A 15231-nucleotide genomic window follows, 5' to 3' on the forward strand; every position below is an offset into this window, starting at 1 on the left:
AGTGATTAATGCAAATCACTGCTGCTACTAACGTGTCACTCAGTTTCTGATAAAGAACTCTAGTCACACGTTGGCTACAGTGATATTATCACAAACATTTTTACTCAGCCATTAGGAAATTGTCCTATAATTTTTTTTCTTTTTGAATAAAAATGCCCTTTTCACACAACCTTTTAAATGGGGGGGAAAATATAGTTATGCAAGATGTAAGATTTGCTTGTGGATGCCATATTGACTTCAACTTTGTGTCAGTCTACTGATCTTGTCAAATACTATTTTTAAGTAGCATTCTTTCCTATGTTTGGAAAGATTATTTGGGTAAATGTGATATCTTTTATTAGACCAACTAAATAGTTGGGAAAATTGTTCTTTGCTTTTCCACATCTGATTAGGTATTTTGCATAGACGACAGTACAATGAATGTTCTGTGCATGATGCAAGAGTTGCACAACATTTTACTTTGTTTTCATATCCACCTTTTTGTTTTTTGCGGATTTTCTCAACAAAAGCTCGTATCTGCACATACTCTTCCCACTCTTTTCCAGGACCCGGGGTTGGGCTGCTGCATTCTGGAAACAGAAATACCCATATAAGAACATTGTTCAACGGAATACGCTTCATTCAGTGGAGAAGAGCCTTGCTTTCGGTTCCCTGCTGCTGAACCTGACTGGGAAATGTTTCTTCACTTAAAACACAGGTACACAGTATTTCCTACAACATTATACATTTCCTATCTTTAATGTGTAGATAGCAGATGTTTGAAATTCTCCTATATCACTTGCTTTAAAAAATGTTTTATTTCGATTCATTCGTTTATTTGCCTTCAGAAATAAGATCAAATACTGAGAATTATATAGGATGAGGAAAAAAGGGACAGAAGGTTTTTCTGAATCAGTAAAGATCTTTACTGTAACGGAAGAAGGACAATACAGTGATGAATCACCAAGATAAAGCTTAGCATTGCACATATTTAGCCTACCTATGTTAATACAATGGTGTAAGACATCCCTATAGGGGAGAACTAAAAGAAATCTTGTTCTGGATTACATCAACAGCAAAGATTACCTTACTAAACCAATTTAAAAACTAGACTTTCATGCTTGAAGATCTTTGCTTTCTAAATATTAATTTAAAATTAAAATAAAAAGATGAAGAAAATGGCATGCTCACTTAAGTCGCACTGCAGAATTGGTGATGTAGTCCAAAACAAGATTTATTTGGGGGGAGCGGGGGTTCCCCTGTAGGGATGTCTTACACCATTATGTTAACATAGGTAGGCTAAAAATGTACTGATCATGTGCTCTGCTAACTTATATTTAAAATAGTCTTAAGGGGCTCACCAGCCCAAGCAACAGTGATTTCAAGACTTTTTTTTAGCACGGCACATTTGGGTATATTTCAACAATAGTAAGATTAGGACACACTTTTTAATGGTGGTGCATGCTGTTGCTGCCACTGTTGTGACAATAGTGTAGAGAGAGATCAGATTTTTTTTTATTGCCATGTCAAAGACTTGCTGTCCTTCAACAACCAAATTACAAAACCATCCAAGTACCATCAAAGCTGACAAATTCATCAGTAGCAAAAATTTGACTGATATTTTAAGCAAAGAGAAGGACTGGGAGAAATCATTGGGTGTGCTCAAAATCCTTTAAACAGGAGTTCTGTTCTATTCGTTCCATATCTCTAGGAACCAGAGCTGAATAATAAAACTACATAAACAGAAGATATTTTTAGCCCCTTGAACAGAGATGTATCAATGAAGAACACAGTTCTGTAAATTTGTGTCAACATTTCCACAGGTAATGCCTAGGGGCGCGTGAAGAGGGCAGCAGTCAATTCTGATTTGGCCCGATGCAGGGGACAGCAATTCAACTAGTTGATTTGGATCACCGTTCTGATGATTCCGATTCGGAGAATCAGCGATTCAGCCATAGACAGAGCTTTATATGTTTTTTCTACAAGCACAAGATACTCCCATGGGGTGCTTCATCTGCCCCACCATCTCAGCGTTTATGAGCTGCACCTGGTACCGCAAGGTACGTAGGAAAAAAAAAAAAAAAAAAAAAAAACCAACCCCCCTCAAAAAACATATAAAACTCTGTCTATGGCTGAATTGAATTGGAGGCTTCCAATTTGATTCGGAGAGATAAATGGGTCTCCTGATTCGATTCAGATTCAGAGATTTGGCCATCAAACTGGGCCAAATCGAATCAGTGACCAAAGCTTCGTACAGCCCTAGTAATCCCCCTCCTTCACTGGTACCATAAGCCATTAATTCAAATATTTTCCATTTTGTTAAGCAGAACTGTATAATCCTCAAGAGGTTCATCTAACATGTGCTTTACTGCAGAGATAATTACTCAGCTCCACAGTAAAACATAACCATCAACACGTGCACCAGTATTAGAGCACAGTAAACTAACTCCACTGTAAAAACAGGGGACAGTACTGTCTCATAGCAGAGTACTTAACTGCACTGAAACACATGTAGATGTTGACCAGCTGGGGGCCAGCACAGGCCTACTCCCCCTTCAGCTCAAATTACTGCTGTTCCGGGTGCATGTGTAGACGCTACACCCAGGAGCAATTTATTCCAGCTCAAAGTGCTCCAGAGTTTATCATTTTTCATTAATTGCATGTGTAGATGCACCCACGGCCAGCCAATTTAAAACACAGCTGATTTGCCTAGTAGGCTTGCATAGCATTTTTTAAAAACAATATAGGCACTATATAGGTAAGAAGAATAAGCCTGGAGACTGCATGAAGTATGCACTACCCACCACACAGACTGCATTATTGAAATTTGGACTAATTTAAAAAAAAAAAATATTCCAAATAATTATGCCACCTGAAAAAAAACTGCACTCATTATTAAAAGAACATAAAGATATTTTTGTTCACTCAGTGCACTCTCCCATGGCGTTACACAAATTAAACTTACTTTGTAATAATTCATTTATTAGATTCAACATTTCTTTTGGAGAAACTGTTGCTGTGGCTCCTGTACCTGACTTCTGTGTTTTGACTCTGCTCTTCTTCCCCATTTTCCAAACTAGAAAAGAAAAAGGGACAAATTGTCTCAGATTACTAAGCAACAAAACACTAATGGAAATATGAAGCAACAGAACCCAACTAATATTAGATGCTCAAGAAAAACAAGCATCATAGCTAGCTCATACAGACAGATAAGCATGCAGAAAATATTTTTGAGAGAGCCTGAATGCAAGACAGGCAGCTTGGCACGTTTGAAATAAAAGTTCATAAAGTTTCCAAATAAAACTACAGTTAACATTACAAAAGGGTGGAAAAACACATAGGGTGCATCCAGATGAGCACACATGCTTCTTACAGCACCTCAAACCCCTTTAAGACACTGCAAGAGGCACGTGCGGGTACAAAAAAAAGTTCTCTGCACTGCAAATATACAGCATGGGTGAAAAATGAAACCCCTGGATATCCAGGGGTCAAACAATACCCTGGGGGGGAAAAGCGGGTCAGAGCATGGTCTGGGACCATGCCCTGAGGCAACCAGAGGCTCAGTCCTCCACAGAGACACTCTGGTAACCTGCCACAGCATCTCTGTGGTTGGCCCTTTCCCCAGTGCTGAAGCACACGGCCTCCCCGTGCAGGGCAGGCAGCAGTGCAAGCTGCAGGGACCTGGACTGGCTTTGTGCCAGGTAAGTAGGGGGGCTGGGGAGGACCCTACCTGGCCCCAGCCCCCATTCATTCTCCCTAACCCCCCGCTTGTTTCCCCCACTCTCCCCACACACACTGGCAACAGCAGAGAAGGAGCAGGAGGCTTCACATGCACCCCCCTGAGTGTAGCGGTGCACTCCTTCAGACTTCAGGCAGCTGCCGCTTGCCGCCACACCCCCCCCCCACCAGCGGTGGCATCTGCGAGTAGTCAGCAATCGCCGCTGCTGGTGGCATGTGATCACCTACCCTGAGTCGGCACTTGCCACCCCCACCCCCACCATGATCATGCTGCTGCCAGCACTGCCGTGCCCCACCTCAGCTACCGGGGGCATACAGCATTCATGCAAGGGCCCACCCCTTCCAAGCAGCCCCCACACCCACACGCACACTAACACCACACTGGGGGTGGGGCAATGTTGGTGGGTGTGTCGGTGGGTGTAGGGGGATTAGCCATAGAGCATGTTTTTATAACACTTTAATGCTCATTAAATAGCATGTGTAGATGAGCCCCTTAAGACTATTTTAGAGTGGGACTAATCATTACAGATATAGCTGTCTGTAAGCTATTTTACATAAGCTTGGCATTGTGGAGTTATAGGAGGTTGTTTATTTTATTTTACTTTACAGGATACTTTAATATTTCACCATAAACATTTCTATATGATAGAACATAAGTTTTGTTTATAGACAGTTGAATTACTAGATTAATTTAATAGCAGTGGGGAAAAAATGCTTATCTATGTTGACCGTGACCAAAACAGTTACATTCCATTTCATAGCTATTCAAGTATTCTGGAAGTATTCAATGTCTGCATACTTCTGGTGTCAAAAATGCACAACAGTTGCTTATATTTGCATTCAGAATACAGCAATATTAATAGCCAACATAAGTATTGTACAGTTAGTTGTTATTCACCCAGCAGTAATCTTTAGATTAGTGGTGGTTAGCTTTCTGGACCTCCAGGCCAGCCAGAATTGTTGTGCAGGGCCATTTTGCAAGATGGATTGGGCCTCACATACCAGGATTGGGCCCTACACCACTCCTGGGATGGGCCTCAGGTTGCACCCAAGTGCCAAAATTGAGCCCTGGGGATTGGTCAGATGCCAGATCTGGTCTGCAGGCCAGGGGTTGAGCATCCCTGCTTTAGACGATCAGATATTACTGGACTCTTTCAAGCTGTTAGCCTCAGTAACGTTTCAAATCTTCTTGATGTGCCTGATTAAGAGATTATGCCATATAATTTTCATGCCCATTTAATACAACACACCTGAAATGTCTAAGTTGCAGGGTATCCATTCTTTTCCAGTTTCAAACAACTGATGTAACCCTCTTTATGAAGTCTTGTTTATAAGCATCAAAAGCCAAACAAACAAATGGAAAAAGTCATCCTTTTTCAAAGGTTGACTGAGGCCCAGCTCATTCTTGTATCAGTTCTAAATGCAGACAGAAAGCACCCTTCTAGCTTACTGTCTGCATTCAGAACCAATACAAGAATGAGCTGGGCCTCAGATGACAGAGACATATGCTTCTATGATCCTGAAGCTTAGCAAGCCTTGTTTTGGCCTGGGGGAGGAGGTGGGCTCAACTCTGATTTGCATCTTTGTTGTTCAAAGAATTTAAAGGAAATTCAAATAAAGGCCCTAGCCAAGTTTATTCTGATGTAGTTTCACTTATTTGATTATGTCTATCACTGTTAACTCCTGTTCAGAATTAAAAGAGGAACTTGAGGCAAACAAGGTTTTTTGGGTAAGTCCAATATCTTTTATTAGGCCAGCTTAAATAGTTGGAACTTGATGCATGCATGAGGAACTCAATGCATGCATAGCCATCACTGCAACTTGGAAGACATTTTATATAATTCTTTCCCCTCACTTACCCAACGTTTAACTCCCAAGTATACTATAGCCTAATTCTGGAGAAACCAATGGGACTCTGCATGAACAGATGGGTCTGTCTCATGGATCTAAATGTATGACTGGGAACATAGGTTGAAAGTTCCTGAGGTTAGAGGTTGTGCCTTCAGTTGCAGTGTAATGTATAGTATGTATTTCTATAGCACTGAACAATTATGTAATACTAAGTACTATACATATTGCAGATATAAATATTAATGACCAAATTATAGAACCATTAGTATTATGTATAGATGCTGTTAAACTATTCCAATTATGTCAATGCAATATTATTGCAATGATGACAATGCAGTTTATATTACTCAAGATGCCAATGTTGTGCAAAAGGAAAGGGATTTCTGACAAATGAGATGATTTTGAGCAATTCTGATTTCCTGTCTCAAGTCACTTGTTAAAGCAAGGCTGAACAAAAATCTAATAAAAAATAGTGTGAGGTGGGTGCTCTCATTTTTTAAGCCTTCTTGTGCAGGATATTTATAAAGAACCTTATAAACTGCCTTGGAGGTTTTAAGGAGCTTGGAGTAACTGCATAGTCCAGTGGTCTCCAACCTTTTTAAGTACGAGATCACCTTTGGTATTTAAAAGCAACCCATGATCTACTGTGAGCCACCGTCACCCTCCTCCCTCCAAAGATAAGTCTATGGGGGGGAAGTGGGGAGGAGCAGATTAAGGAACATGGAGAAAAAATTATTTGATGGAGCACCACCCCAGCAGGTAAGTCCCATCTGGCCAGGTCCCACTAACTTACTCCTGCTTCTGTGGCGCTGTCCCTCACTGCACGGGCCTCAATCTAGCCTCTGCCCCTTCCCTCCCTCACGCACTCAGGCCCTCATCCCAAGCTCAGAGCAACTCCAAAAGGCCCCAAGAACTACTGGTGGATCAAGATCCACTGGTTGGTGACCACTGGCATAGTTGGCTGTAAATTGTGTTAGGAGAGGGGGAAAGAGGATATTATATACAAATTAGAAGGATCTGAGATTGTCATAAATTTTTCATACAAGGAGACAGAAAAAAAAGGAATCGTTTTACCTCACTGATTACATAAATAAATTACGAAGCTATAGTTCATGTGAAAAGGTGGTCAATAAGGAGACTATTTGTATTTAAAGATAAGAAGAGAGAGATAATATTTAAAATAAAACAGAAAAAAATAAAGATAAAGAGAACTAGCTTTAAAAAGTAACTCATTGTGGACTTCATCTCCTAAACTGTAATAAAAAATAATAGATTTAAATGGGTTTGGTACAATACCAGAATCAACTTCATAAGGGAAATATATCTATTTATTTTATGATCTGGAATCTTCTTAGCAGAACACAAGCCCCTTGCCTAATACTGTACTGTTCAGACAGCACATAACAAACCCATCACAGGAACTAGCAAAAATTTGGTTTAACAAAGTGCATGGGCTTCACTGCAGGAGCTCAGGAGAAAAAAGGAACTTCCTAGGCCACAAAGTCCATTGTACAGTCTTGGCAAACATGTTTTTGTAACAGCAGTTATTTTTAGAGTAGATTTTTACTAACAGATGGACATAGATTTATACATATTAGGGTCAGAAGGAACCTCAACAGATCAGAGTCCGACCCCCTGCCTAGGCAGGAAAGAGTGCTGGGGTCAGACAACCCCAGTCAGATGCCTATCCATCCTTCTCTTAAAGACCCCCAAGGTAGGGGAGAGCACCACCTCTCTTGGAAACCCATTCCAAATTCTGGCCACCCTTACCGTGAATAAGTTCTTCCTGATGTTCAGCTTAAATCTCCTCTCTGTCAGTTTGTGACCATTGTTCCTTGTTACCCCAAGAGGCGCCATGGCGAGCAGAGCATCTCCGATTCCTTGCTGCACCACCCTAAGAATTTGTAGGCAGCCACAAGACCAACTCTAAGGCTTCCCTTGTGGAGGCTGAAGAGATCCAGGTCCCTTAGTCTCTCTTCATAGGGCTTAGCCTACAAACCCTTACCCATACGAGTGACCCTCCTCTGGACCCTTTTGAGGTTATCCACATACTTCTTAAAGTACAATGCCCAAAACTGGATGCAGTACTCCAACTGTGGTCTGACCAATGCCACATAGAGGGGAAGTATCACCTCCTTGGTTCTATTTGTCATGCATCTGCTAATGCATGATAAAGTGCAGTTAGCTTTGCTGATGATTTCGTCACACTGACGACTCACTGCAACTCCAAAATCCCTTTCGGCTTCTGTGCTGTTGAGAGGGTCATTCCCCAGCCAGTACATGTGGTGGATATTTTTACACCCTAGGTGCAGCACTCTGCATTTGTTCTTGTTGAACTGCATCCTATTCTCATCCACTTTTCCAACCTGTCCAGGTTCTACTGCAATCGTTCCCTACCCTCCAGTGTGTTCACTTCACCCCACAATTTAGTATCATCCACAAAGTTGCATAGAGTACACTTCACACCCACATCCAAGTCACTGATGAAGACACTGAAGAGTACATGTCCAAGGACCAAGGGGACCCCACTGCCCACATCCTTCCAGATCAATATGAACCCATCCACCACTGATTTCTGGGTGCATCCCCCAAGCCAATTTCCCAACCACCGGACTGTGTAATCACCTAAGAGAATGGGATGAGATACCATATCAAAGGCCTGCCTAAAATCCAAGTACACAACATCCACCTCTACTTCTGCAACTAAGCATTTTGTGACCTGGTCATAAAAAGAAACCAGATTAGTCAGGCACGATCTATTTGCTGCGAATCCATGCTGCATTATTTTTCTCGCTGGACTCACACAAATATAATCCTTAATAATTTTCTTAAAGACTTTTCCAAGGATAGAGGTGAAACTAACTGGACTATAATTACTCGTAACCTCCTTCCTCCCCTTCTTGAAAATAGGGACCACACTGGCCCTTTTCCAGTCCTCCAGGACCCAACCAGAGAGCTCAAACAGCTGTCAGCAGTTCTGCTATGACACCAGCCAATTCACACCTCTTTCACAATTTCTTTGGCTACATCTTTTTGAGCAGGGACTGGGACATCCCCCCCACTGGGATCTCCGATGGACCCAGGGGAGGCACTGCAAGACTCAGGGTCAGTGAGGACCTAGTTAGAGAACTTCTGGTGGGTCTAGACATGTTCAAGTTACCAGGTCCTGACAATGTCCACCCCAGAGTGCTGAGGAAATTGGCAGAGGTCATTGTGGGACCTCTACCACAGCTTGACAAGCACTCATGGTGCTCTGAGGTGACAGAGGGCTAGAAAACAGTCAATGTGGTCCCCATTTTCAAAAAAGGGAAGAAGGACACAGGAAACTATAAGCCCATTAGTCTTACCTCAGTCCTGGGGAAGCTCTTTGAGAAAATTATTCAGGAGCATATCTGCAAGGGACCAGCAGGGGAGATTATGCTTAGGGGCAACCAACATGGGTTCATTAGAGGCAGGTCTTGTCAGATCAACCTGGTGGCCTTCTAAAACCAGGTCACAAAATCCTTGGACGCAGGTGTCGCAGCAGACATAGTCTTCTTGGACTTTAGGAAGGCCTTCGACACTGTCTCTCACCCCATTCTCATGGGGTGAGACACAATGACTGTGGCGTTGATGAGACCCATCTGACTGTGTAGGCAAATTGGCTGGAGGGCTGCACCCAGAGAGCGGAGGTGGATGGGTCTTTTTTGACCTGGAGGGATGTGGGCAGTGGTATCCCCCAGGATTTGGTCCTCAGGCCCACACTGTTCAACATCCTCAGTGACTTGGATGAGGAGGTGAAAAAAACCTTGTTCAAATTCGCGGATGACACTAAGATGTGGGGAAAAGTGGGCACACTAGGAGGGAGGAATAGGCTGCAATCAGACCTAGACAGGTTACAGGGGTGGGCAGATGAGAACAGGATGGGTTTCAACACTGACAAATGCAAGGTAAGCATGCGTTCTCTTCTAGGTTGGCGGATCTCCTCCGGCGGGCTTCAAACTAGGTTCGTTGGGGGAAGGGGAAGACGAGGGAGGAGGAAACCTTGGACCACTAAACCAAGCAGCACACACAAGTACAGCCCAGCCTAGACCGACGGGCGGAACATATACACAGGTAAGCAACAGGGGCCAGGGCAATGCTGTGATTAGGGGGCCAGTGCACACATCCACAGGAGGTCTCAAATGCCTCTACACAAATGCGTAGTATGGGAAACAAGCAGGAGGAACTTACCCTCCTGCTAGCTGACACCAACCCAGACATAGCAGGGCTCACTGAAACGTGGTGGGACACAACACATGACTGGGCGGTGAATATCAAGGGCTATAGGCTGTACAGGAGGGACAGGACAGGGAGGAAAGGCGGGGATGTGGCACTCTACATTAAGGAGGAATACACATCCTCACCAGATAGCACAGAGTCAGAGGAGGGGCACACAGAAGTGCTCTGGGTTAGAATACAAGGTAGTAAAGGGGAAAGAGACTTAACAGTGGGGGTCCACTACAAACCACCCCACCAAGGGGAAGAGCTAGACCAGGAATTCTCAAGTCAGCTCACAGAGGTAGTTAGGTCAAAGGACGTGGTCATCACGGGTGACCTGAACTTTCCAGACATCTGCTGGGAAGAGCAGTCAGCCAGGTCTGACCGCTCACATAGGTTCCTAGCACCAATGCAGGACCTCCATCTAGCCCAGGAGGTGCACAGCCCCACCAGGAGAGATGCCTCGTTGGACCTGGTGCTGGTCACAGGTGACGACCTGGTGAGGGGGCTGCGGGTGCTCGACCACCTGGGCGACAGTGATCATCGCCTGCTGGAATTCACTATCTAGCACAAGGTGGCAAAGGCCTGCAGCAAGGCAGCACTCCTAGATTTCAGGAAGGTGGACTTCAATGAGCTAAGGAGAACAGCTGGGGAAGCACTGAGGTCCTGGAGGGGAGGGGAGCCAGTTGTCCAAGAAGAGTGGTTGCTCCAAGCCCAAAGGGAGGTAATCCCAAAACTGATCAAAGGGAGAAGGAGAGCACAAAAGCCCCCATGGCTCACCAAAAGCATCCAGGAATGTCTCCTAGCTAAAAGGGAGGCACACACGCAATGGAAGGGAGGGCCCATCACCAGGGAGGATTATACTGCAGTTGCTCGGGGATGCAGGGAGGCAGTCAGGAAGGCCAGGGTGGAGATGGAACTGGGACTAGCTTCCGGGATCAAGGACAAGAAGTCCTTTTTTAAATACATAGGGGGCAAAAAGAAGGTACCGGCTAACGTGGGGCCCCTGCAAGACACATTAGGAAATTTAGTCGTCACACCAGACAACAAAGCTAACCTATTTAATAACTTCTTTGCTTCCATTTTCTTGAGCAGGGACCAGATCAGCCCCCCCACCAGGTCCCCCTCAGTCCCCACGGGAGGTGCACCTAGGCCAAGGGTCAGAGAGGTTCTGGTCAGGGAACTTCTGGAGGAACTGGATGCATCTAAATCAGCTGGTCCAGACAACCTCCACCCCAGAGTGCTGAGGGAATTAGCTGTTCCAGTCCTCTGGCACAGCTTTACGAGCACTCGTGGTGCTCTGGTGTGGTGCCAGAGGACTGGAAGAGGGCCAATGTAGTTCCCATCTTCAAAAGAGGGAGGAAGGAGGACCAGGGGAACTACAGGCCAGTTAGTCTTACCTCGATCCTGGGTAAGCTTTTTGAGAGAATAATTCTGGCACATGTCCACGAGGGGCCAGCAGGGGAGATTATGCTTAGGGGAAACCAACACGGGTTCATCAGTGGCAGGTCCTATCAGACCAACATGGTGGCCTTCTATGACCAGGTCATAGAAATTCTTAGATGCAGGGGTAGCAGTGGTCTCTCTCATGAAGAAACTGGGAGACTGTGGTGTCGACACCTACACAGTCAATTGGGTTGCCAACTGGCTGGAGGGCCGCACCCAGAAAGTGGTAGTGGATGGGTCATTTTCGACCTGGAGGGATGTGGGCAGTGCGGTTCTGCAGGGCTCGGTCCTTAGGCCCGCACTGTTCAACATCTTCATCAGTGATTGGACAAGGGGGTAAAAAGCACCCTGTTCAAATTTGCTGATGATACTAAGATGTGGGGGATGTGGGCACACTAGAAGGAAGGAATAGGCTACAAAATCAGACCTAGACAGGTTACAAGGGTGGGCGGACGAGAATAGGATGGGATTTAACACTGACAATTGCAAGGTGCTGCACCTGGGGAGGAAGAACCGACACCATACCTACAGGCTGGGGAACTCCCTTCTCATCAGTGCAGAGGCAGAAAAGGATCTTGGAGTCATCATTGATGCCAAGATGAACATGGGCCAGCAGTGTGGGGATGCAGTCAGGAAGGCCAACTGCACCTTGTCATGCATCCACAGATGCATCAGAAGCAGGTCCAAGGAGGTGATCCGCCGACTCTATGCAGCACTGGTAAGGCCGCAGCTGGAGTACTGAGTCCAGTTCTGGGTGCCGCACTTCAGGAGGGATGTGGACAACATGGAGAGGGTCCAGAGGAGGGTCACTCGCATGATGAGGGGGCAGCAGGGCAGGCCCTGTGAGGACAGGCTACGGGATCTGAACCTGTTCAGCCTCCACAAGAGGCTCTGTAGTTGCTTTGGCCTTTCTAATTGCCTCCCTGCAAGTGCAGAGGTGGGGATCTAGTGGCCTGCTACAAACTAGTCAGAGGGGACGAGCAGGCATTGGGGGAGTCCCTGTTTCCCCGAGCACTACCAGGAGTGACTAGAAATAACACAGTCATAAGCTAGCAGAGGGTAAATTCAGATTAGACATCAGGAGGTGCTACTTCACTGTCAGGGCAGCTAGGATCTGGAACCAACTTCCAAGAGAAGCGGTGCTGGCTCCTACCCCGGAGGCCTTTAAGAGGAGACTGGATGAACACCTTGCTGGGGTCGTTTGACCCCGGTACTCTTTCCTGCCATGGCAGGAGGTCGGACTTGATGATCTGCTCAGTGCCCTTCTGACCCTACTAACTATGAAATTATGAAGGTACTGCACCTGGGGAAGAAGAACCAGCAGCATACCTACAGGCTGGGGAACTCCCTTCTTGTCAGCGCAGAGGCAGAAAAGGATCTTGGAGTCATTACTGATGCCCAAATGAACATGGGCCGCCAATGTGGGGACACTGTCAGGAAGGCCAACCACACCTTGTCATGCATCCACAGATGCATCACAAGCGGATCCAAGGAGGTGATCCGCCCCCTCTATGCGACATTGGTCAGGCCACAGTTGAAGTACCGCATCCAGTTCTGGGTGCTGCAGTTCAGGAGGGATGTGGATAGCATCAAGAGGGTCCAGAGGAGGGCTGTTCGCATGGTCAGGGTGCAGCAAGGCAGGCCCTATGAGCAGAGGCTACGGGACCTGAACCTGTTCAACCTCCACATGAGAAGGCTGAGGGGGGATCTGGTGGCCGTCTACAAATTGGCCAAGGGAGAGCAGCAGGCTATGAGAGAGGCCCTGTTCCCCCGAGCACTACCAGGAGTAACAAGGAGCAACAGCCATAAGTTGACCGAGGGTAGATTCAGGCTAGATATCAGGAGGCAATACTTCACAGTCAGGGCGGCTAGGATCTGGAACCAACTTCCAAGGGAAGTGGTACTCACTCCTACCCTGGGGGTCTTCAAAGGAGGCTGGATAATCACCTAGCCAGGGTCGTTTGACCCCAGCATTCTTTCCTGCCCAGGGCAGGGGGTCAGACTTGATGATCTGCTCAGGTCCCTTCTGACCCTACCTACTATGTAACTAAGAGTTCAGCCTTCTCCCCTGCCATCTGTCACTAATTGCTCCTGCTTGTTCAGTAGGGGTCCTGTGTTGCCCTGTGCGCCTTCCTTTTACTTCCTACATACCTTAAAAAAAAGACTTTTTGTTGTCTTTAATTTGTGTTGCCAGCCTCAGCTCTGTAGTTGCTTTGGGCTTTCTAATTGCCTCCCTGCAAGTGCAGGCCAAGTAGGTATACTCCTCCTTAGTAGCTTTCCCCTGCTTCCACTGCCTATATGCCTCTATTTTTTCCCTTAGGCTTCCCTGGATTTCTCTGTTTATAATAACAATATTTTTTCTAATAATAATTTCCTATCCAAATTCTACATTTTCTCTTTGAAAGATCTATTTGTTAGACCATGACTCCTTAGAAATCAGAATGGAAACAAAATCTTGCCTGGATGATTAAGTTAACAGGTCTTTTTCACAAAGAAAAAAAAAGCAACTTCAGACTGATATTTTAAGATACCAAATAAATTGCCTTTTAAAAAGTCATCTCTCTTTTGAACTATGTATTTACTTTGAACTAGGTATTTATACCCAGCTCACTTATCAGAAACCTATCCATCAATATCTTCTTCCCACATGACTCACCATCCCAAAACAATTCTGAATCATCTGGTCAGGTCTACTACATGTTGTTACAATTACTTACACCCCCCTCCACATGTCAGATGTACTGAAAAAATGTTAATTACACCCAGTGGCTGCTATTTGAGTTTGTGTCAAGGCGGCACCCACAAAACCATGCCATTTGTAGGGGTGCACCAGTGAAGATTCCTTGGACTGATACCAATGGCCAATTATTAATCAACCATAAGTCGGCCAATACCAATCTAACTGCCAATATGCAGCCCAGCAGTTTGGAAAGCAGCATCCAGCTGGTAAGTCTGTTGCAGGGGGGAGAAGGGGCATGGGGGAGGGAAGGGACTGGGGGGGTGCAGATTGAGGCCCCCACAGTGAGGGAGGGAGCAGAGCAGGGGCAAGCGCTGCCCAGCCAGGGTGGGGCAGGGCACAGGACAGAGCCCCAAGCAGCTCATCTGGGAGATGCAGGAGCAGGGCAGCACCCCAGGGGAGGTATGGAAAGCATGTGGCTCCCCAGATCTGTGTGCAGGGTGTGGTGGAGGCAGCTGCCGCTGCACACCGGGCTTTGCATGCTGAGCCCTGGTGCAGCTGTCCTGGGAGTAATGCCACATATGTCTCAGTGCTGGATTCAGCTGTGCCCCCTGCCCGCCCAGCTGTGGGACGCACATGGCATTGTACTGCTCCTGGAGCAGTTGTAGTGGGGCTCGGCACACAAAGTCCCCCGCGTACTTGGACAAGCCGCCTGGGCTCCAGTCCTCCCACCACATGGCCCAGCCATGGCTCCACTTGTCTGGCAGTGCGGGGTGCGCCTCGGTGCAAAGGGGGATCGTCCTGCTCACCTGGCTCGGCCCCAGTGGCAGGGGGCACAGCTCAGCCCAGCAGCAGGATGCATGTGGTGTTGTGCCACTCCTAGAGCACCTGCAGCTCTGTATCTTAGCCCGGGGGAGGGTTGGGGGGGGCTGAATGCATGCGTGCATGCACGCACATACACTCAACCCTCCCAGACTGAGATAGACTGTCAGATGCTCCATGATCGATGAGTCAATTATGATAGACTGGTTAGTAATTACTGATTTAGAGACTGTAACCCTAAACTCCTCTGCTCAATAGCTACTGATGCACCTTGCCTCCAAAAGTTTGTCCAATCTCTTTTTGAATCTGGTTAAACTGACAGCTTCCACAACATCTTGTGGCAATGAGTTCCATTTTAATTACACACTGTATGAAAAAGAACTTTCTTCTGTTAGTTTTAAACTTACTACCTACTAATTTCATTTTATGACCTCTAATTCTTTTATTGAGACAGTAAATAATAAATTCCCATTTACTTT

General features: G+C 46.0%; 1 protein-coding gene across 2 annotated transcripts in view; it reads right to left on the reverse strand.

Annotated features, from left to right (window-relative positions):
• The window catches only part of SETD3 (SET domain containing 3, actin N3(tau)-histidine methyltransferase), a 91501-nt gene that overhangs the window by 49693 nt on the left and 26577 nt on the right, over positions 1-15231 (reverse strand). The window contains exons 2-3 of one of the 2 annotated variants that reach the window (XM_090033988.1): positions 2945-3055; positions 477-569 (exon numbers count right to left, since the gene is read on the reverse strand). The exons of the other annotated variant lie outside the window; for it this stretch is intronic. Of the exons in view, the coding sequence (XP_089890114.1) occupies positions 477-569; positions 2945-3047 (196 nt within the window). The 5' untranslated portion in view covers positions 3048-3055. The remainder of the gene's footprint in view (positions 1-476; positions 570-2944; positions 3056-15231) is intronic. 2 annotated transcript variants of the gene reach the window in all.

Source organism: Crocodylus siamensis, chromosome 2 (assembly GCF_052110815.1).
Source record: "Crocodylus siamensis isolate JL-2025a chromosome 2, ASM5211081v1, whole genome shotgun sequence".
Taxonomy (NCBI): Eukaryota; Metazoa; Chordata; order Crocodylia; family Crocodylidae; genus Crocodylus; species Crocodylus siamensis.